The 22,889-nt window shown below is 40.0% G+C and overlaps 1 protein-coding gene across 1 annotated transcript in view; it reads right to left on the bottom strand.

Moving 5' to 3' along the window:
- Nucleotides 1–742: 742 nt before the first annotated feature.
- The window catches only part of LOC126162098 (hemolymph lipopolysaccharide-binding protein-like), a 79,553-nt gene continuing 57,406 nt past the window's right edge, over nucleotides 743–22,889 (bottom strand). The window contains exons 4-5 of the mRNA XM_049918374.1: nucleotides 10,031–10,285; nucleotides 743–1,127 (exon numbers count right to left, since the gene is read on the bottom strand). Of these exons, the coding sequence (XP_049774331.1) occupies nucleotides 970–1,127; nucleotides 10,031–10,285 (413 nt within the window). The 3' untranslated portion in view covers nucleotides 743–969. The remainder of the gene's footprint in view (nucleotides 1,128–10,030; nucleotides 10,286–22,889) is intronic.

The following is a 22,889-nucleotide window of genomic DNA, read 5'->3' as shown; positions in this document are numbered from 1 at the left end:
AGGATGTTTCATAGGATTTTATGCACTGTGCTCACAGGTATGTCCAATGTTCATGCAATTCTCTGTGCACTATGTTTGCACACCACCACTCGTCTCCTCTTGCATTGTTGTGGCTGTTGCTTCCACTGATGTTAAATCATTTCATTTCCTCTCACTACCAGGTTGCACACCAAGAGAACTCGTCCTTTCGAATTTCCGAATCTTTTACTCCAGACCAACGGCGGTCATTGGACCAAGGCCTTTTTTCAAACTCTTCAGTGTCCTGAACTTCTGCAGTGCAATGTGTGTGCACAGTCATCATTCCTGTAATACAGCTTTACAAGCAGAGTGTGATCATGCATTTAGACAGTCATGGCGAATGTTGCAGACGCGAAAAGGGGAAAGCCGTGTACCCGACATGTTTATACCAACTTCAATGGGTCGTACGCATGACAGGTGTTATCATTTACATATTCTGACACATACAGTGCCATATATTGATGAATATTCATACTATTTTTTTTCTTCTGTCATACGTTTTCCCCCTTCTCTGATAATATTCCTTTGCAATTGGATGTCATTCTGACCAGTGGTGTTATTTCTATAGCGTTTTGAAAGTTTAACTTTAATTATAATCACCCTTTAGTTTTTGTTAGTGTAAATGTTGATACATTCTAAACATTCTTCTGCACAGTAGGATTAGTAGAAAATTATGAAAGAGCGAAAGAATGAATGAATGAATGAAAATCAGAGTAAGTATATATTATTTTTAAATTATTCACCACTGTATTTTCAAAGAACATTAAATAACAGACATTTAGTTTCACATAAAGGAAATCCTTCTTTACCAGCTTTCGTTTAGATAACAGAGATGTATACATCTACATACAAAATTCTTTTGGAAGACATTCGCAATACACAGGAATCATCTTAATTTGCAACAATTTTCTATATTATATGCACATATTGGTAAACATTTGTTACCATTCATTACAATTCACATTCACAGATAAATGGAGCCTTGGCACCACATGGATAATCATTTAATCTGCCTTCATGGTCAACACTTCCACAGTCTTCATTATTTTGGTAATTGTCAGGCTGCCCACCACCCCATTTTGTGTAGCCTGTTGTATGAAGTGGTTCATCTACAAGAGAAATTTTTTTTATATAAAATAATGAACATCACAAACACTCAGTACTTTCCTTTGATTAATGTTTCAGCAACATGAGTATGTCATATATCAAAATATTCTGAATAATAAAATGAAACATGAAAACAACTGATATGGCACTGTGCAGATCATGTTAAACAAGGTGTTAGAACTTGGCTAATATAGTTACTGTGTGTTTACTTTTAGTGGTGTTCAATATTCAGATAAGCTCATCACTGAACAAATCAATCCTATGTTCATGTCCCTTAAAATTTGGGAAGAGGATTTTTTTAAATATATCAAATTTTGAAGAGATGAAATCCAAAATGGTAAGTTCACTGCCTGTATTGGAAGTTAATTCGACTGTCTACAATCAGTTTTTGTAACACATAATATAAATCTGAAAATAATACAGTCAGTATTACAAATAAAGCTGATCATTACATCCATAAAATGAACCAAAAAGTAATTCTAAGTTTGGAACATAAATTTGAATAAAAATGTACAGATATCTGTGGAAAGTTTATTTTTCAAAGGGTAACAAATTTAGCTGGAAATGCAAAACAAATGAAGAAACAATGAAATGTTAAAAGTTTGAGGTTGCTATTAATATTGTCTACAACATCATTAACATACCAAATGAATGGCAAGGGTTTCAATGTACTTCCCTGGAGCAGGCCTGAAGTTACTTCTATTTCTGTCAATGACTCACAATCCAAGATAACATACTGTGTCCTCCCTACCAAGAAATTCTTAATCATGTTACAAATGTCATCTGATACCTCATATGAGTATAGTTTTGTTAATAAATGTGAGTGTGGTACTGGGTCAAACGTTGTTTGGAAGTCACAAAATACTGCTTGAATCTGACTGCCTTGCTTCATTGGTTTCAGAATATCATCTCAGAAATGCGCAAGTTGGGTTTTTTGTGAGTGAAGGTTTTGAAATTATAGCTGGTTTGCATGAATGAGTCACTCTGTTTGAGATACCTCATTATGTTTGAGCTTAGAATATGTGGATATTGTGAATCTGCAAAATGTGTGTGACAAATTTTGAGTTGTCACCATGAACTGTTTGGATGTAAATAACTTGTAATAGTGAGACATGTTGTCTTGAGAAAGAAGCATTTATGACTACAACTTTTGTGTTAGTGGGTCAGTAATGTTTTGGGCCCATATCATGTATGAAAAAATGTTCATATTTTCTTTTATTCATTTGTGAGTTTCAAAGAAATTTCAGGAAATGCATGCAACTTCTATAATAGAAAGTTACACTAAGGTGAACCGAGCAAGGTGGCGCAGTGGTTAGACACTGGACTCGCGTTCGGGAGGACAACGGTTCAATCCCGCGTCTGGCCATCCTGATTTAGGTATTCTGTGATTTCCCTAAATCGCTCCAGGCAAATGCCGGGATGGTTCCTTTCAAAGGGCACGGCCGACTTCCTTCCCCGTCCTTCCCTAATCCGGTGAGACCAATGACCTCGCTGTCTGGTCTCCTTCCCCGAAACAACCAACCAACCACTAAGGTGACAAAAGTCATGTTCTATCTCCTAATATGATGCCAGACCTCCTTTTGCCTAATGTAGTGCAGCAACTTGACATGGCATGGACTCAAAAAGTCATTGGAAGTCCCCTGCAGAAATATTGAGCCATATTGCCTCTATAACGGCCCATAATTGCGAAAGTGTTGCAGGTGCAAGATTTTGAGCATGAACTGACCTTTCAGTTGTGTCCGATATTTATTAGATGGGATTCATGTCTGGCAATCTGGATGGCCAAATTATTCTCTCAAATTGTCCAGAATGTAATAGGGGAGAGAGTGTGGCAGATATGATACGCAAGTTGGGATGGAAGTCATTAAACAAAGACGTTTTTCATCACGGCGAGATCTAATTACGAAATTTCAGTCGCCATCTTTCTCTTCCGAATGCAAAAATATTTTGTTGAGCCCAACCTACATAGGTAGGAATGATCATCAAAATAAAATAAGAGAAATCAGAGCTCGAACAGAAAGGTTTAGGTGTTCGTTTTTCCCGCGCGCTGTTCGGGAGTGGAATGGTAGAGAGATAGTATGATTGTGGTTCAATGAACCCTCTGCCAAGCACTTAAATGTGAATTGCAGAGTAGTCATGGAGATGTACATGTAGAAACCCATTACAAACAATTTTGGCTCAGTGACATGGCGCATTGTCACCTATAAAAATTCCGTCATTGTTTGGGAACGTGAAGTCCATGAATATCTACAAATGCATGAAGTAGCCAAACACAAATGAGAACCCAGTGCATTCCATGTAAGCACAGCCCACACCATTATGGAGCCACCACTAGCTTGCACAGTGCCTTGTTGACAACATGGGTCCATTGCATCATGTGGTCTGCTTCAGACTTGAACTGTACCATCAGTTCTTACCAACTGAAATCAGGACTCATCTGATCAGGCTACAGTTTTCCAGTCATTTAGGTCCAACTGATATGGTCATGAGCCCAGGAGAGGTGCTGCAGGCAATGTCATGCTGTTAGCAAAGACGCTCATATTATTGTGTTGTTGGCATAACTCATTAAGGCCAAATTTCACCACACTGTCCTAACTGATTCATTTGTCATACACCCCACATCAATTGTTGCTTGTCTTTTAACACTGACAGCTTTATGCAAACACTGCTTCTCTCCGTCATTAAGTGGAGGCCATTGGCCACTGATCATCCACGGTGAGAGGTAAAGCCTGAAATTTGGTATCCTCAGCACACCCTTGACTCTCTGGATCTCAGAATATTGAATTACATAACAGTTTCCGAAATGAAATGTCCCGTGTGTCTAGCTCAAACTACCATTCCAGATACAGAGTCTGTTAATTCTCATTGGGCATCCATAATCATCTCAGAAGCCTTTTTGCCTGAATCATGTGAGAACAAATGTCACCTTTGCCAGTGCATTGTCATTTTATACTTTAATGTTCATGGTACTATGACCATTTGTATATTTGCATATCACTATGCGATGGCTTTTATCAGATCAGTGTATTCTGAATATTTCAAGAAACTATTTTCATTTAGAACTCTAAACACGACTCAAGACTCTTTATGTAACACTGCTATAAAGTAAATGAATATTTACTAAATTAGTGATGGACTGCATGTGGAAAGTCATTCAGTCCTTCCACATGCATGACTAGAATGAAAAGAAATCTCTATTCCTGGCATAATAAAATGTACCCTCTGGCAGTAATTGTACCATTACATACAGAACATACAACATACAAGTATCCAGATATACAGGATGTTTATTTAATGTGCTCCATATTATTACAGGAGCTAGTACTAGTCAAAACTGCAAAACATCTGTCAAAGACAAATACTTGTTGAGAAATGGGCCACGTTACTTGTGTCATAAATGGTTATTCCTGAGTGGTGAAGGCTGTGTTCTATTAATGCTCTCATTGTTTACTAACTATGCTTGACTCTGTACTTGGTTCTCTGATCTTGATGATGTCAGATGCACTGCTCACATCTGCCTCCTATCTCAGCATTTGGTATCTACATCTACATCTACATCCATACTCCGCAAGTCACCTGACGGTGTGTGGCGGAGGGTACCTTGAGTACCTCTATCGGTTCTCCCTTCTATTCCAGTCTCGTTCTGTTCATGGAAAGAAGGATTGTCGGTATGCCTCTGTGTGGGCTCTAATCTCTTTGATTTTATCCTCATGGTCTCTTCACAAGATATATGTAGGAGGGAGCAATATACTGCTTGACTCCTCAGTAAAGGTATGTTCTCGAAACTTCAACAAAAGCCCGTACTGAGCTACTGAGCGTCTCTTCTGCAGAGTCTTCCACTGGAGTTTATCCATCATCTCTGTAACGCTTTTGCGATTACTAAATGATCCTGTAACAAAGCGCGCTGCTCTCCGTTGGATCTTCTCTATCTCTTCTATCAACCCTATCTGGTACGGATCCCACACTGCTGAGCAGTATTCAAGCAGTGGGTGAACAAGCGTACTCTAACCTACTTCCTTTGTTTTCAGATTGCATTTCCTTAGGACTCTTCCAATGAATCTCAGTCTGGCATCTGCTTTACCGACAATCAACTTTATATGATCATTCCATTTTAAATCACTCTTAATGCATACTCCCAGATAATTTATGGAATTAACTGGTTCCAGTTGCTGACCTGCTATATTGTAGATAAATAATATGGGATCTTTCTTTCTATGTATTTGCAGCACATTACACTCATCTACATTGAGATTCAATTGCCATTCCCTGCAACATGCGTCAATTTGCTGCAAATCCTCCTGCATTTCAGCACAATTTTCCATTGTTACAACATCTCGATATACTACAGCATCATCCACAAAAAGCTTCAGTGAACAAGGTCATTTATGTATATTGTGAATAGCAACGGTCCTACAACACTCCCCTGCGGCACACCTGAAATCACTCTTACTTCGGAAGACTTCTCTCCATTGAGAATGACATGCTGCATTGTTATCTAGGAACTCTTCAATCCAATCACACAATTGGTCTGATAGTCCATATGCTCTTACTTTGTTTATTAAACTACTGTGGGGTACAGTATCGAATGCCTTGCGGAAGTCAAGAAACACACCACCTACCTGGGTACCCGTGTCTATGGTCCTCTAAGTCTCATGGACGAATAGCGCAAACTGGGTTTCACACAATTGTCTTTTTCGAAACCCATGCTGATTCCTACAGAGTAGATTTCTAGTTTCCAGAAAAGTCATTATACTCAAACATAATACGTGTTCCAAAATTCTACAACTGATTGACGTTAGAGATGTAGGTCTATAGTTCTGCACATCTGTTCGACGTCCCTTCTTGAAAACAGGGATGACCTGTGCCCTTTTCCAATCCTTTGGAATGCTATGCTCTTCTAGAGACCTACAGTACACCGCTGCAAGAAGGGGGGGCTAGTTCCTTTGCATGCTCTGTGTAAAATCGAACTGGTATCCCATCAGGTCCAGCAGCCTTCCCTCTTTTGAGTGATTTTAATTGTTTCTCTATCCCTCTGTCATCTATTTCGATATCTACCATTTTGTCATCCGTGCAGCAATCTAGAGAGGGAACTACAGTGCAGTCTTCCTCTGCGAAACAGCTCTGGAAAAAGACATTTAGTATTTTGGCCTTTAGTCTGTCATCCTCTGTTTAAGTACCATTTTGGTCACAGAGTGTCTGAACATTTTGTTTTGATCCACCTACCGCTTTGACAGAAGACCAAAATTTCTTAGGATTTTCTGCCAAGTCAGTACATAGAACTTTACTTTTGAATTCATTGAATGCCTCTCGCATGGCCCTCCTCACTTTACATTTCGCTTTGCATAATTTTCGTTTGTCTGCAAGGCGTTGACTATGTTTATGTTTGCTGTGAAGTTCCCTTTGCTTCTGCAGCAGTCCTCTAACTTGGTTGTTGTACCATGGTGGCGCTTTTCCATCTCTTATGATCTTGCTTGGCACAAACTCATCTAACGCATATTGTACGATGGTTTTGAACTTTGTCCACTGGTCCTCAACACTATCTGTACTTAAAACAAAACTTTTGTGTTGAGTCATCAGGTACCCTGAAATCTGCTTTTTGTCACTTTTGCTAAACAGAAAAATCTTCCTACCTTTTTTAATATTTCTATTTACGGCTGAAATCATCAATGCAGTAACTGCTTTATGATCGCTGATTCCCTGTTCTGCATTAACTGTTTCAAATAGTTCAGGTCTGTTTGTCACCAGAAGGTCTAATATGTTATTGCCATGAGTCGGTTCTCTGTTTAACTGCTCAAGGTAGTTTTCAGATAAAGCACTTAAAAAAATTTCACTGGATTCTTTGTCCCTGCCACCCGCTATGAACATTTGAGTCTCCCAGTCTATATCCGGCAAATTAAAATCTCCACCCAGAACTATAACATGGTGGAGAAATCTAATCAAAATATTTTCCAAATCATCCTTCAGGTGCTCAGCCACAACAGCTGCTGAGCCAGGGGGCCTATAGAGACATCCAATTACCATGTCTGAGCCTGCTTTAACCATGACCTTCACCCAAATTATTTCACATTTCGGATCTCCGTCAATTTCCTTCAATATTATTGCAATTCTTATCACTATAAACACTCCTCCCCCTTCACTGTCCAGCCTGTCTCTGCGGTATACATTCCAATCTGAGTTTAGAATTTCATTACTGTTTACATCTGATTGCAGCCAATATCAATGAGAGCAGTTCTGGGACCTTTCTATAGATGCTCCTACACTTTACTATTAGCACATTAATATTGTTATTTCCTGTTGCATTTTGCCTACTCCTACCTTGCCACGTCTCAGGAGGTGTCTTGTCGGGCCTAGGGTGGGAATTCTCTAAGCTAAAAAACCCACATGTGCACTCCACACGTACTCCGCTACCCTTGTAGCTGCTTCCTGCGTGTAGTGCACGCCTGACCTATTCAGGGGGACCCTACATTTCTCCACCCAATAGCGGAGGTCAAGAAATTTGCACCCCAGATCTCCGCAGAATCATCTGAGCCTCTGGTTTAAGCCTTCTACTCGGCTCCAAACCAAAGGACCGCGATCAGTTCTGGGAACGATACTATAAATAATTAGCCCAGATTCCACCCCACAAGCGAGGCTTTCCGCCTTCACCAACTCCGCCAACCGCCCTACGAACTGAGAATAGCCTCTGAACCCAGACGGCAGGAGTCATTGGTGCTGACATGAGCAACAATTTGCAGTCGGGTGCACCCAGTGCTCTCTATCGCTGCTGGCAGGGCCTCCTCCACATCTCGGATGAGACCCTCAGCAAGCAGACAGAGTGAACACTGGCCTTCTTCCCTGACCTTTCCGCTGTTTCCCTAAGGGGCTCCATCACCTGCCTAACTTTGGAGCTCCCAAGAACTAATAAACCCCTCCCCCCGTGTGCCTGCTCGGACCTTGCTGAAGGAGCGGCCACATGTCCACTCACAGGCAGCACAGGTGACACCACACAGCCAGCCTCCACATTGACCCTCCGCCTCGTGCACCACAAATGCCGCTGAACCCGCCACTCCCCTTGGGGAGAGGGTGGCCCGACCGCACCCGGTACCCGCGAAGATGTCTCGACAGCAGGGGCAGTGTGTGAACTATGTAACACCTGGGGTGTACCATGCGATGCACCAGACTCCCCACTGCTGCTACACTCTGAGGCAGCAGCCTGAAGACGGCTGACCGCTGCCGTCAACACGTTCAGCTGTTTGCGAACAGTGACCAGCTCCTCCTGTGTCCGTACACAGCAGTCACACGCCCTATCCATCCAAGAAATCAATTTACTGTATTCATTGTCTTGAAGTTGTGCTTACATAAGACCATGATTAGTGATTCTGTGGTGGGTAATAAGTGGGATTTGTATGCAACGAGATAATAAATTACGACAATAACAAAGTATAGAGAGATACAGATCTTTAAGCAATCATGGAAGCTGGGCATCAGATTCCCTTTAGCAGCAGTGTGTGGGCAGAAATGTGGTTTTATGTCAACTGTGCCATTGGGGAAGGTTACCCTGTGAAAAAGTTATTGTTGTGGTGCTTCACTGAGCTCAATGAAGCACCACCCCCTTGTTTATGCCTAACACAAACCATTAAAGAGCATTGCTTTTGTTGAAGAAGTCAAATAGGGCAGTCTACTTATTCATCTGACCACAATCCCTTAAGCTTCCAGTTATAGGGATATTTAAAGGGATTGGTAGATTCTGCCTCCATCTATGATGTGCACAAATACAGGGTCATGTGTCCCAAGCACTTGACTACATACGAGGGCAGATAGTGTGTTCACATGAGCTCATGATTGTTTGAGATGGAGGTTTGAGAAATAATAATGAGTGATAAGTACAATGAGCACATCTTGTACTGTCAACAGACAAATGGCTATCAAAAGACAGAGTAGCCCACAATTCAATGAGTATTTATTTCAAGGACTTTTTTGTTACTTTGATCATTACTGTCTCCTCTAAAGATATGGGACTCATTAAAAAAGAAGACCTACGTTGACATAAATTCTAGGTATGGTGGGGACACAACTTCACTCATGATATCCAAAAACAATAAGTAGCCAAACCAATAATGATAGATTAAATCATCTGAAATGAAGAAATCAGTATTACTTATTTCTGTCCAACATGGTTTCAAATAAGATACTGCTTTAGTAAAGGAGAAACAGAACAAGAAAAGAGGGAAAGATGGGTAAAAAAGGAAGTAGGAAATGCAAGTTCAATTTCATTATGCAACAATTTCCTGTTGACGCAGTAGAAACTTTTAGCGGTTGGAATCTTGGAGTTCCATTTGCACATTGATATAGTACCTAATTAGCAGTTAATAGCTTGACATTGTGATTGTAACTTGTATGTAATTCAGATTTACTAACTCTGTACTAATGCATTAACTTGATATTAATCATTATAATAATCACATCTTTTTGTCATAAGCTATTGGAGAGATATAATTTGAACCTTTTAATATGATACTGTTACACCACTATCACCAGATCAACAAGAAAACTTTAGGAAGTATATTTTGTGGTGGGGCATAAGTAGATATCACCAAGATGTTTTCCCAAGTTACCTTTGTTTCTCTGTTACATATTTTTGCATTTTTGTCATTATTTATTGGTATGACAGCATATCTTTATCATTATTTATTGGTATGACATCCAAATAAAGATTGCAGCTATGTTTCTGACAGGGAAAACGTGTGACATCTCTTTTCTTCACAGGCTGTACCCTATCATATGATATATTACAGCATGCACCTAAGGCAGATTGTCACAAAGGCTCATCCTCCTACAACCTCTAGCTACATTACCTGTTCTGCTGACAGCTATAATATTACACACAAACATATGAAAAAATTTATATATAAAAGTAGCAGATTACCAAATATTGTGATGTATTCTCCTTCTTTTTTTACATCATTGAAACCAATAAATGCCCATGAATCAAGTTGTTTGTGTTTTGAAAACAACTGTTTGGCAATATTTGCTTCAGTATCTGAATTTAAAATAGCCAGATGTCCTCCTTCAGTAAAACAGATCCTTCTTGCATCACTCCAGGTCTCCTTAGTGGTATGAAATTTGTAATAACCAACACCACCAAAAAGCTCATATCCAGGACCAGGTTTTGGTGGTGAAACTGTTAAAATAAAAGAAATGCAAATTTATGTAATTGGGTTTTTATATCAGTAAGATTCTTTTGTTTCATGTTTCTTCATTTTTCATTTTATTGCATGAGCTGATTTTGTGTCTTCTTATAATCCAGTGAAACTCATCTCTGTCTTTTACTATGTCACTGTTTTAGATAGTTTTATCCTAAGAGTTTGAAAATAGTAATATCTACACTAAAGAAATATTAAATCCAACTAATCATTTGTCAATCTTTAAATGATACAGAAATATTTTCAGCAGCTAATATAGGAGTTAGCACATCATTTTATAAACTACTTTTTGATGTGTCATACTTAATATGTTCATATTGACTCAAACTCATTTTGGCATCCTCATAAGGCTAGAGAGATGATTGTCACACATACTTAGTAGGTACAAGGTTTGAAGTAACACATGATGTTAAAAATAGAAGCCAAGTAAATTTCAGTATCTGATTACTCTTTGCTGAATGAAATATTGTACATAAAAAGTTGGTTTAAGGGATGCTAATTCTTGTCAAACCTGTGGATCTAAGTTGAAAGTGGCAGGAGAGCCAGTTCTCTGGATGTTGTGTTATACTTGAGGAAGCCAGTAAAACAAACCCCTGTATAGTTTCTGTTTTTTCTTTTAAGGATTTCCCAACAAGATACAATAAGGCGGACAGCTCGTACAAAATTTGGTGACAGAGTATAAAAATTTCTATTCCCTAAAGCACATGGCCATTACAGTTATCAGGCCAATGTACAATATTTTTAAGAAAATATTTTATAGTATTACTTCAGAATGCTCATGAATTAATTCATTCATTTATGTGACTCAATATTAAAGTGATTCAATCACTCATGTGTTTATTCATTCATTCATTATGTTCCCTAGATCCAGTCATTATGGGCAACCTTGAGGGATGTGGAATGACTTAAAGAATACATAAATAGCTAAAAGTGAAACTTGAACACAATGATTTAGCACTACATTGGTCTGCAGTATATGAGCTTAAACAATTTAGATTTAACATAGTAAAATTGCCACTAAAATATCAAATTGAAAACAACAACAAACAAATGAACTGCTTCTTCATGAGGTGCATTACATAGCTATCTTATAATCTTTGAATTTGAATAACCTAACGCAATTTTATAATTATCTTCTGAATATTAGACATTCCCAATTTCTAGCTTGATGCTTAATACCACATACTGAACCCTGCACTAAGAGACAAAGTACAGATTTAGGCAGGTCAGGAAGAAATAAGAACAATATGGAAAAGATAGACTGATGGTCACCACTTAGAGGAGGTGATAAGTCACAGACATACATAATGAAAAAGACGAGAAATATTTTGTAAGTAGAAAACACACACACGCATCCACACAAGCACAATTCACACACATACATGGCCCTGTTGTCTACACGTACTAAGGGCTGACTGCAACTGTATCTGAGGTAAACAGAAATTTTACATCCCACTTTTCTTGGGTATGTAGTGGGGGTAAGGAAGAGGCATGGGGTGGAGAGGAAGAGGAATAGCAGAATAGGGATGGGGGAAGTCACTAGTGCTGGCTGCAAGGATGTTATGGAGACATGATAGAATTTCCATATCAGATCAGTAGGCTGTGCTGGGAGAGGGGACAGAGAGGAGTGGTGGGGGGGGGGGGGGGGGGGAGAAGAGAAGGAAAAATGGTTACGTAGGTGTGTGGGCAAAATAGAATGCATGTGTAGTACTTGAATTGGACGGGGATGGGGGAGAGCATAGGCATTTAGAGGAAAGGGACTAGTGGAGTTTGGAACTTGGCTCTTTTGGGAACAAATGATATTTTGCAGGGAGAGTTCCCACTTTTTCCACCTGTAAAATTCAGAAAAGCTGACTTTGTTGGGAAGAATTCAGATGGCACAGGCTGTGAAGCAGTCACTGAAGTGAAGTACATTGCACTGAGCAGCATGCTCAGTAACTGGGTTGTCCAGCTGTCTCTTGGCCAGTTGGGAGGTGCCGTTCATTCAGACAGACAGCCTGTTATCTGTCATAGGACAGATCTTGCATCAGAGTCTAGTGCAGGGATACGATCCCTCCATACTCCATCCCTGTTCCGAAGCCCATATCTCATAGCTGATATCCCTACAGTAGATGAAACTGCAAGACCTGTCCCATATATCCTCCTACGTCTCCTATACCAGTCCTGTCACAGGCATCTCCTACCCCATCAAAGTAAGGGCTGCCTGAGAGAGCAGCTATGTGATTTAGCAACTTAGCTGCAACTGCTGTGCTGCATTCCATGTGGCTAACAAGCTGTCTGTCTGAATGAATGACTGTCACCAAACTGTGCCAAGAGACAGGTGGCCCACCCATTTACTAAGCATGCTAACAAACATGATATGCATCACTTCAATGACTGCTTCACAGCCTATGCCATCTGGATTCTTCTCACCAACACCAGTGTTTTTAAACTGCACATGTGGGAACTTTATCTGTAACATATCCTTTCCTCCCATAATCCCTCATTTCCAAACCCTTGCTAGCTCCTGTCCTTAACCTTCCTATCTCCTTCCCTGTTTTTATTCCTGATTCCAGTACTACAGACATCTTCTACCCTCCAACACACCTACATAGTCATGTTCCCTCCTCAATGTCTCTCCTCTCCCCTTTCCCCCTTCCCTTCCCCTTTCATGTCACTGCACAATCCCACAAGTAGCACTAGCATTTTCCCTCATCCCTAACGTGCTATTCTTCCACCTCTCTGCTCCACAGCTCTTCTGTATTCTCACTATATATCCCAACGAAAATTGCTCCGTACCTCTGATGTGATTGTGTGGATGCTAGCACCCACAGACATGTGTGTGAGTTGTGGTTGTGTGAATGTGTGAGAGTTTTCTATTTATTATGAGAGGAATGTGTCCAGAAGCTGAAATATTTTGAGCATTCTTTTCATTGTGCCTATCTTTATCTCAGTGCCTCCTCTATGTTGTGGGTAGCGATCAATCCTTTCCTTACTGAATTTATGGATTTAAATACATATCTAGGCTATGCCTGGTGTGGTTCAGTTTGAGCTCTTGAGTAGTATGCTGGTACCATCAGTAGGCATTCTGAATGGTTTTAATGAGAGTGGTAAATCAGTTATGCAAATCAGGAATAACCACAGCTTGTGAGCCTCCAAATTTTTGCTCCCCCATACTGAGGTAAATTTATTGAATATGATTCTTTCATGAATTCAACAGTCTGTAAATGAAGAGATCACTGGAGACAGTGAATGAGCTTAAAGTGGACAAGGAAAGCGAAGGATATTGATTATTATTTTAAAATAAATCATTTTCCTTAATTGATTTATGACACTACAGAAAAATGGGCTCGACTGCCACTGCTCCTATAAGAGTCCTGTGTTTAACCACCAAAGTTATCACTTCATGTAAAGTGAATTGAGAAGCAAGTAAAAAATTAGGTTCAGAAAAATTTTAATTATTTGCTATTGTAACCCACACTGTCACACTTTCTTTTAAATGACTGGAATTCATGTAAGGAATCTATAATAAAAGAAACATGGACAAAAAATTTCTGGTTTCCACTGACCTAATAACTTCTCTTATCTGCTTAATCGTTGCTTATTTGAAACAAATGGTGATGCAACCAGTGTGTACTGGAATAAATCTAATGGAAACGAATTTGCTTATTTATTAAAATGTCCAGTGTTTACTGACACTACGACATAGTGACAACTGAATTTATTATTAAATAAGTCTCTGTTTGTTACACAGCTGTTATCTTTGAATTCAATTTCAGTCATATGCCTGTTTTCATCTGTTCATTGTTTAACATTGCTGTGGTTGTTTTTGCTTTATTAGTGGAATGTTTTACTTTTATGTATAGTTTGTGTATGTGTGGATTTTTTATATATAGTGAGGGACAATTTTACAGTACTGTTGATCATAGAATTTGGTACTAGACTTCTAATTGCCTGCAGAATTAGCTAGCTTTTTCTATACTAGGCACAAGATACATTATTTCACTATGCTATCCATCCATTGCCCTTGATTCTGTTTAATTTTGTTCTTAATTGGTTTAAGGAATCCCAAGGATCATGGCACAATAGGATTATGCCAGAAAAAGAGTTAATGATTTCACCTTTCATTTAGGGCTGTACTGAGGCCATGGTAAGACAGGCCTCCACCGAGGGCACAGGCACAGAGGTGATGGAAAAAAAAAGAAGATTTAAGAATTACTCAGGAGATATACATTTGTTCTCCTACACCTCCTATAATTCATCTTCCTATCTTCTGCCTCTGAGAAGAAGCCTTTTCCTCAGCCTGAGATGTAAATGCACACTTTTGTGACATTTCATCCAAGTAGCATAATAAAGAAATCACTCCCAAAGAGGTATCACATGGGTTATGTGTCAACAGTGTACATAGTTTGATACAGCTGTCACCTACACAGCTAGCTCATGTTCAACAGTAGAGTATTTGCTGCTATTTCACTAGGTATCACAGGATATCAAAGGTTGGGAAGCAGAAGCTGAAACAGATGTGCTATTTGAGAGAAGGCTTCTGATTTTTTTTCCAGTTTCTGCTAACAAGGACTGGAGTGAATCTGTTTAAGTTGGGCTGCTTCAAAGTTTTTAATAAAAGAGTAAATGAAATGGGAAACAGATTTCAAATGTAACATACCATTTCATCTCACTTTAATTTACTGTAAAGGATGCCTTAGATGAGAGGCATTATTTTGCAAAAGTCAAAATTAATGCAGATTTTGCTGATAAGAATACCATAGCATAAATATTGATACAGCTGAGTTAGGTAATGAAATACCATAGCAGAAATATTGATATTGCTGAACTAGTTAATGATGCACCAGCTTCTAAATTCTAGTACAAAGAGCACATGAAACACAGATACAGCTTCCCATTTGGATGTTTTGTATAATTTTTTTTATAAGTATGGGATATGAGATGATTATTCAAACATCAAAATAGCTTTGAGGGTATTTATGATAATTCTAGTGATGGTAGCACACAGTTTCAGCAAATTAACTACTTAAGATCAATATGGTAACTACTTAAGATCAAGATGGCCAAATTCAGTTATCCTGTCAACAGAATATAGTAGAGATGCTAGATTTGACTTCAGTACCTTAATCAACAAGCTTACTTTGCTCAAAGCAGGGAAACAGAAAGTAACATTACATTGAAAACTCAGTTCTTGGAGAGGAATGTGTTTTGAACACTAAATTATAGCCCTTTTTCTTTTAATTTGAATTAATAATTTATGCACATTAATAATTCCTGTGAAGCAAATAAAATCTATTCTTTATTATTTATCACACTGCAATACTATAGCTGCCATAAGAAATAAGATATCGATTTGTTTTCCTTTCAATTTTTTTTAGAAATTTTATTTGATTTGTAATATTTACTACAATGAAAAATTATTTATCCTGTGTGATATTATTCACTTATATAGCTCATTTAAGTAACGTATTTCAGTAATGCATAATTTTTACAGACCTTGCCTTACAAATTACAAAATTTGCTAAAAATTTGTTTCAGAAAAAGGGGGGGGGGGGGGCATACAGGTAGCTATGGCATTCCTGCCAAGCATGCTAGATCACCTTGGTACAGCCCTGCTTTCATTATCTGTGCAGACACTATTGTTGATTTTCTGTCAGATAGTTCTTGAAGGACACAGTGCAACAGCCATTAGCAGTTGCTTTTAGACCCAACGACCTGTAATGATTTATACACTGATTTATCTGACCATAATGATCAAATATTAACAGTAAAATATACTGACCAGTTAGCTACAGACAATAAGAGAAATACTCTATCACCAAATCATAAACAATGATTCAATTGTGGAGTTTAGAGAGAAATTATAGGAAGGACCTTGGGAAGAGTTTTACAAAGTAAGTGGTATACCTGGAAAATTTAACACCTTACCATATCTGTACAGCAATTTGAGTTTTATTTTCCCCTGATACTGAACAGAAGGAGGGATAAAGGAGGGATCATTTCTGAATAAGTATGTTGTCGCAAGATCAGAGAGCTCATCTTAATCCAGTAACCAACTGCAGTCAAGAGTTGAAACTCCACTGCCACACAGGCCATTTGAATCCTTCCACCTCCTGTTAGTTTACTTGGAATCCAGACATGAGAACTTGCTGTCTCTAACATATCCCCCGTTTCACACCCTCCTGGACTTAGGCTCCATTAACAACCCCACTTCCGTTTTTCAGTAATTTAAATTCATTACTTATTCAATTAATTTATTTTTACTTTCATGTTCCTCTCTCTCTTTTTATTCATGGTCTTCTCCCTCTTTTTCCCTTTTTCACATGCTTCTTAATTGATTTATTCATCCTACATTTCATTTCCCTTCCTCTTTAATCCACATTTATTTCTCTCCATGTCCCACCTCTCATCTCTAAAAAAGTTGCTTATGAATGTACAGTCTCTGGCCTCCTACTCTCTCTCCTCGATTTCTTCCTATTTATTTTTGCCCCTCAACCTTGAGCCACAGTGTGCCATTCCCCCCCCCCCCCCCCCCCCCCCCCACCTCTCCCAACCCCTTCCCAATCCATTCCCAGCATTCACTAATGAACTTCACTTTCCTCTTAGAAGTAAGAACATTTAAGCTTCAGAAGGTAGGATCAGTGTTTTTTACTTAAAGTTTTTCTTTTGGAAACACAACAAATTACACCTCCTGAAAGTAAGTGATACTAACAGCCTTGCCACAGTGGTAACACTGGTTCCCATCAGATCACCGAAGATAAGCATTGTCGGGCTGGGCTAGCACTTGGATGGGTGAACATCCGGTCTGCCAAGAACTGTTGGCAAGTGGGATGCACTCGGCCCTTGTGAGGCAAATTGAGGAGCTACTTGATTGAGAAGTAGCAGCTCCATTCTCGTAAACTGACATACACGCAATACAGCAGTGTGCTGACCACATGCCCCTCCATATCCGCATTAAGTGATGACTGTGGGTTGAGGATGACACAATGGCCGATCGGTACCATTAGGCCTTCCAAGGCCTGTCCAAACACAGTTTAGTTTAGAAAGTAAGTGATGGCCAGCCACTCTCCTTGTAATAACAAATTGTTTAACTAACCATGAGTATCATATAATGGTAGCATATAATGGCAAAAAATATATTACCCAACTAGGTTTAATCATAAAAGAAAAATACTAACAGTTTTTAACCATAAAAATTATAGACATAGCTTCATCAATCTAAAATAGGTAGTGGTATATGGAAGATGATACCAAATCATTAGCCAAACTGCAATGATATTTTACAACCAACATCTGTGATCACATCTGTATAGTCCCGATTGAATGATCCTATGAAGTATTCAAAACTATCTATGAGCAAACAGTAAAAACAAGTTGCAGTTTCCACCTGCAGGCTTCACTCTGCCAGTATCTTGCATTTATTAAGTTGGATCATATCTAATACACAACATTTGCATACATATAAAACTAAGAGATTGTCATATATGTGGAACATCTTATAATAATATTAATAATAAGATACTTTATGTAGGAACTAACTTGCTTAAATTTAATTTTGCTTTATATGACTGCTGGCAAAATTTTGGAAATAACAATGGACACATTTTTTTGACCAAATTAATTGCCAATAAGTATTTATACTCACTATCCCGATATACAGTATTGATTGTGTGATCTTGTTCCATGATTGAAAAAAAGTGATACATTATTCACAACAAATTTCAGCAAGGCATGAATACATTGAGAAGCTATACTTAGGATGCTCATTTCTTTGAATGGGTTCATGATGACACTCTTGAATTCACATCACAAATGAGTCATATTACATACCTTAGAGCTGAAAATCACAGAGCAGGACAAATTTGGAATCAAATAACAGAATTCTCTTTTTAATAGTAATTGAATACATAAAAAATCTACTCACCAAGCAGTGGCAGAACACACACTTATAAAAGAAGATTATATTTTTTATATGTGCATGTTCTACCGCCACTTAGTAAGTAGATTTTTTATCTATCCAGTCACATTATAATACTCTTTTTTGTTGGTTACAAAAGTGACACAGTAACCATCGTAAAAAAAAAAAAAGCAAAGATACATTTTCATAGTGTCACAGAACGTAGCTACAGGCTAATACCAAAGAGTTATAAGCTGGTGACAGCACTGGAATGGGAAGTGCTGGGTGGCTGGATTGGGCAGGTCTTGCAACTGGGTCTTTCACATGGATATGATCCCTGTGGCAAAGGGGTTGGATTGGGAGTGGCATAGGGATGGACTAGGATATTGTGGAAGGTGGGTGGATGTTGGTACACCACTTTAGGAGGGATGGGAAGAATCTTGGGTAGGATATCCCTCACATCAGGGCACGAGCAAAGCCCTGACAAAGGATGTGGTTCTGCTGTTCCAGTCTGGTGTGATATTGTGTAACAAAGGGGGCACTCCCTTGTAGCTGGTTCTTGGGCATGGTTGGAGGATTGGGGATGTGTGTAGAAGTGTGGGGAAGAGCAGCACATTTTGTATTATTGAGAAATAGTAGAGAGAGTGTCATGCACATGATAGAGGAGCTGGGGGTGGACATCATTAAAACAAAGGCAGGGTCTCCTCACAAAATTTCAATCACGACCTTTCTCCTCCAAATACAAAAATATTTTGATGATGCCAGCCTACATAGGGAGAAATGATCACAATAAAATAAAGGAAATCAGAGCTTGCAAAGAAAGATACATTTGTCCATTTTTTTTATGTGTGTGTGTGTGTGTGTGTGTGTGTGTGTGTGTGTGTGTGTGTGTGTGTGTGTGCTATTTGAGTATTTGAGTAGAATAATAGTGAATTATTGTGAAAATGGTTCGACAAACCCTTTCCCAGGCACTTAAGTGTGATTTGCAGAGTATCCATGTGGATGTAGATGTAGACGTACATAGAAATAGCATGAGAGACCTGTTTGCAGACTAGATCCGAGGATAGTGTCTGTCTGTAAAGGCTCTGGTGAAACCTTCAGTATACTGGCTAATAGAGTTCTTGTCACTGTATATATGCCATCCCCAATTGGCCAGACTGTCAATGAGGCTGTCATCCCTTCAATACCCAAAAATCCTTCTCATACAGTCTGGCCACCCAGGAATGGTGTATCCACAGTGACAAGAACCCCTTGCCCATTATACTGAAGGTCTAACCAAGGCCTTCAAAGACAGGCTTTACCCCTTGACCTAGTACACAAACAGTTCTCCCACGCCTTTTCCCCACACACCCCAATCCCTTCACCATTCCCAAGATATAGCTACAAAGGAGTTCCCCCTTCATCACACAATAACATGCTGCACTGGAACAACTGAACCACATTCTTTGTCAGGGCTTTGATTACTAATCATCACACCCTAAATTATGAATGTCCTACCTAAGTTTCTTCCTACCCATCCTACAGTGGTGCACTGTCTCCCACTCAACCTTAACATCATCTTAGTCCATTGTTATGCTACTCTCAGTTCCAGCCCTTTTGCCGAAGGGATCATGTTCCTGTGGCAGATCCAATTGCACAACCTGCCCAGTCCACTCACCCAGCACTTCAGATTCCAGTCCTGTCACAGGCATGTCCTACCCCATCAGGGTCCAGGCCACCTATGAAAGCAGCCATGTCATGTACCAGTTCTGCTGCAACCACTGAACAACTTCTTACACTGGTGTGGCTACCAACCAGCTGTCCACCAGGGTGAATAGCCATTGCCAAACTATGTCCCAGAGCATAGTAAACCACCCTGTTCCACAACATACAGATGAACATAACATGGTTGAGTTCAATGACTGCTCCACAACCTAGGCCATGTGTATCCTCCCCTCAACAAGCAGATTTTCTGAACTGCGCTGATGAGAGTTATTCTGACAAACATTCTCTGCTCCCGAAATTACCATGACCTCAACCTACAGTAACCTACTGTCTCCATATCCTCCACCAAACAGCTTCCACACCCTCTGTCTTATAACCCTGTCCCTTTTGATGTCCTCTCACCTTCATTTAGTGCTGCCCTCTGACAGTGCTCCTGCCCATCTTTCCTCTCCCTGGTCCTCCCTTTTCCCATTCCCTGTTTGCAATGCTCACAACCCACAGTTTCTCAACACATCCTCCAGACAGCATTCTGCTCTCCCTGCTCCTTTACGCTGGTTACATCCACATGACAGATGCATTCCAGTCTGAGCTGCTGGAGATGGTGGTCATGTGTGCTTGCTTATGAGAAAATATATATATATATATATATATATATATATATATATATATATATATATATATAACAAAGATGATGGACTTACCAAACAAAAGTGCTGGCAGGTCGATAGACACACAAACATACACACAAAATTCTAGCTTTCGCAACCAACGGCTGCTTCGTCAGGAAAGAGGGAAGGAGAGGGAAAGACGAAAAGATGTGGGTTTTAAGGGAGAGGGTAAGGAGTCATTCCAATCCCGGGAGTGGTAAGACTTACCTTAGGGGGAAAGAAGGACAGGTATACACTCCACACATATCCATCCGCACACACACAGACACAAGATATATTTTTCCCACGTGGAATGTTTCCCTCTATTATATATATATATATATATATAAAAAATAACAAAGATGATGTGACTTACCAAACGAAAGCGCTGGCACGTCGATAGACACACAAACAAACACAAATACACACACAAAATTCTAGCTTTCGCAACCAATGGTTGCCTCGTCAGGAAAGAGGGAAGGAGAGGGAAAGACGAAAGGATTTGGGTTTTAAGGGAGAGGGTAAGGAGTCATTCCAATCCCGGGAGCGGAAAGACTTACCCTAGGGGGAAAAAAGGGCGGGTATACACTCGCACACACATTCACATATCCATCCACACATGTACAGACACAAGCAGACATATACAGAGGCAAAGAGTTTGGGCAGAGATGTCAGTCAAGGCGGAAGTGCAGAGGCAAAGATGTTGTTGAATGACAGGTGAGGTATGAGTGGTGGCAACTTGAAATTAGTGGAGATTGAGGCCTGGTGGATAACGGGAAGAGAGGATATATTGAAGAGCAAGTTCCCATCTCCAGAGTTCGGATAGGTTGGTGTTAATGGGAAGTATCCAGATAACCCGGACGGTGTAACACTGTGCCAAGATGTGCTGGCCGTGCACCAAGGCATGTTTAGCCACAGGGTGATCCTCGTTACCAACAAACACTGTCTGCCTGTGTCCATTCATGCGAATGGACAGTTTGTTGCTGGTCATTCCCACATAGAATGCATCACAGTGTAGGCAGGTCACTTGGTAGATCATGTGGGTGCTTTCATACGTGGCTCTGCCTTTGATCGTGTACACCTTCCGGGCTACAGGACTGGAGTAGGTGGTTGTGGGAGGGTGCGTGGGACAGGTTTTACACCGGGGGCAGTTACAAGGGTAGGAGCCAGAGGGTAGGGAAGGTGGTTTGGGGATTTCATAGGGATGAACTAAGAGGTTATGAAGGTTAGGTGGATGGTGGAAAGACACTCTTGGTGGAGTGGGGAGGATTTCATGAAGGATGGATCTCATTTCAGGGCAGGATTTGAGGAAGTCGTATCCCTGCTGGAGAGCCACATTCAGAGTCTGATCCAGTCCCGGAAAGTATCCTGTCACAAGTGGGGTACTTTTGTGGTTCTTCTGTGGGAGGTTCTGGGTTTGAGCGGATGAGGAAGTGGCTCTGGTTATTTGCTTCTGTACCAGGTCGGGAGGGTTGTTGTAGGATGCGAAAGCTGTTGTCAGGTTGTTGGTGTAATGGTTCAGGGATTCCGGACTGGAGCAGATTCGTTTGCCATGAAGACCTAGGCTGTAGGGAAGGGACCGTTTGATGTGGAATGGGTGGCAGTTGTCATAATGGAGGTACTGTTGCTTGTTCGTGGGTTTGATGGGGATGGACGTGTGAAGCTGGCCATTGGACAGGTGGAGGTCAACATCAAGGAAAGTGGCATGGGATTTGGAGTAGGACCAGGTGAATCTGATGGAACCAAAGGAGTTGAGGTTGGAGAGGAAATTCTGGAGTTCTTCTTCACTGTTAGTCCAGATCATGAAGATGTCATCAAGTAATCTGTACCAAACTTTGGGTGGGCAGGCCTGGGTAACCAAGAAGGCTTCCTCTAAGGTAATGAGGAAAGAGGTTTTAGGTAGGGTGGAAGGTGATCGGCGTGAAAGGAAGTGCTCCATCACAGCGAGGCCCTGGACGTGCGGGATATTTGTGTATAAGGAAGGGTCATCAATGGTTACAAGGATGGTTTCCGGGGGTAACGGATTGGGTAAGGATTCCAGGCGTTCAAGAAAGTGAGATATATATATATATATATATATATATATCTGTGTGTGTGTGTGCATTTGTTTACTTTCCTAAAGGAGGCTTTTATCAAAAGCTAAATGTGTAACAGTCTTTTTGTTGTGTCTGTCTGCCACTCATTGTGTCATCCTCACAGTGAGCAGTAATCTATCATTTTCCTTATATTGCTGTAATTAATGTATGTGTGTCATAAGCCAATGAAATTCTGATTCTGATTTTTTTCAATACTTCCATTTTGTTGAGGTGAGTATAACTTCCAAGTTCTTTTAGATGCCTTTTAGCAAGAGAA

This window comes from Schistocerca cancellata, chromosome 2, assembly GCF_023864275.1.
Source record: "Schistocerca cancellata isolate TAMUIC-IGC-003103 chromosome 2, iqSchCanc2.1, whole genome shotgun sequence".
Classification (NCBI taxonomy): domain Eukaryota; kingdom Metazoa; phylum Arthropoda; class Insecta; order Orthoptera; family Acrididae; genus Schistocerca; species Schistocerca cancellata.
Note: the sequence above shows the minus strand (reverse complement) of the source record. Positions and strands in the feature narration are given on the sequence as shown.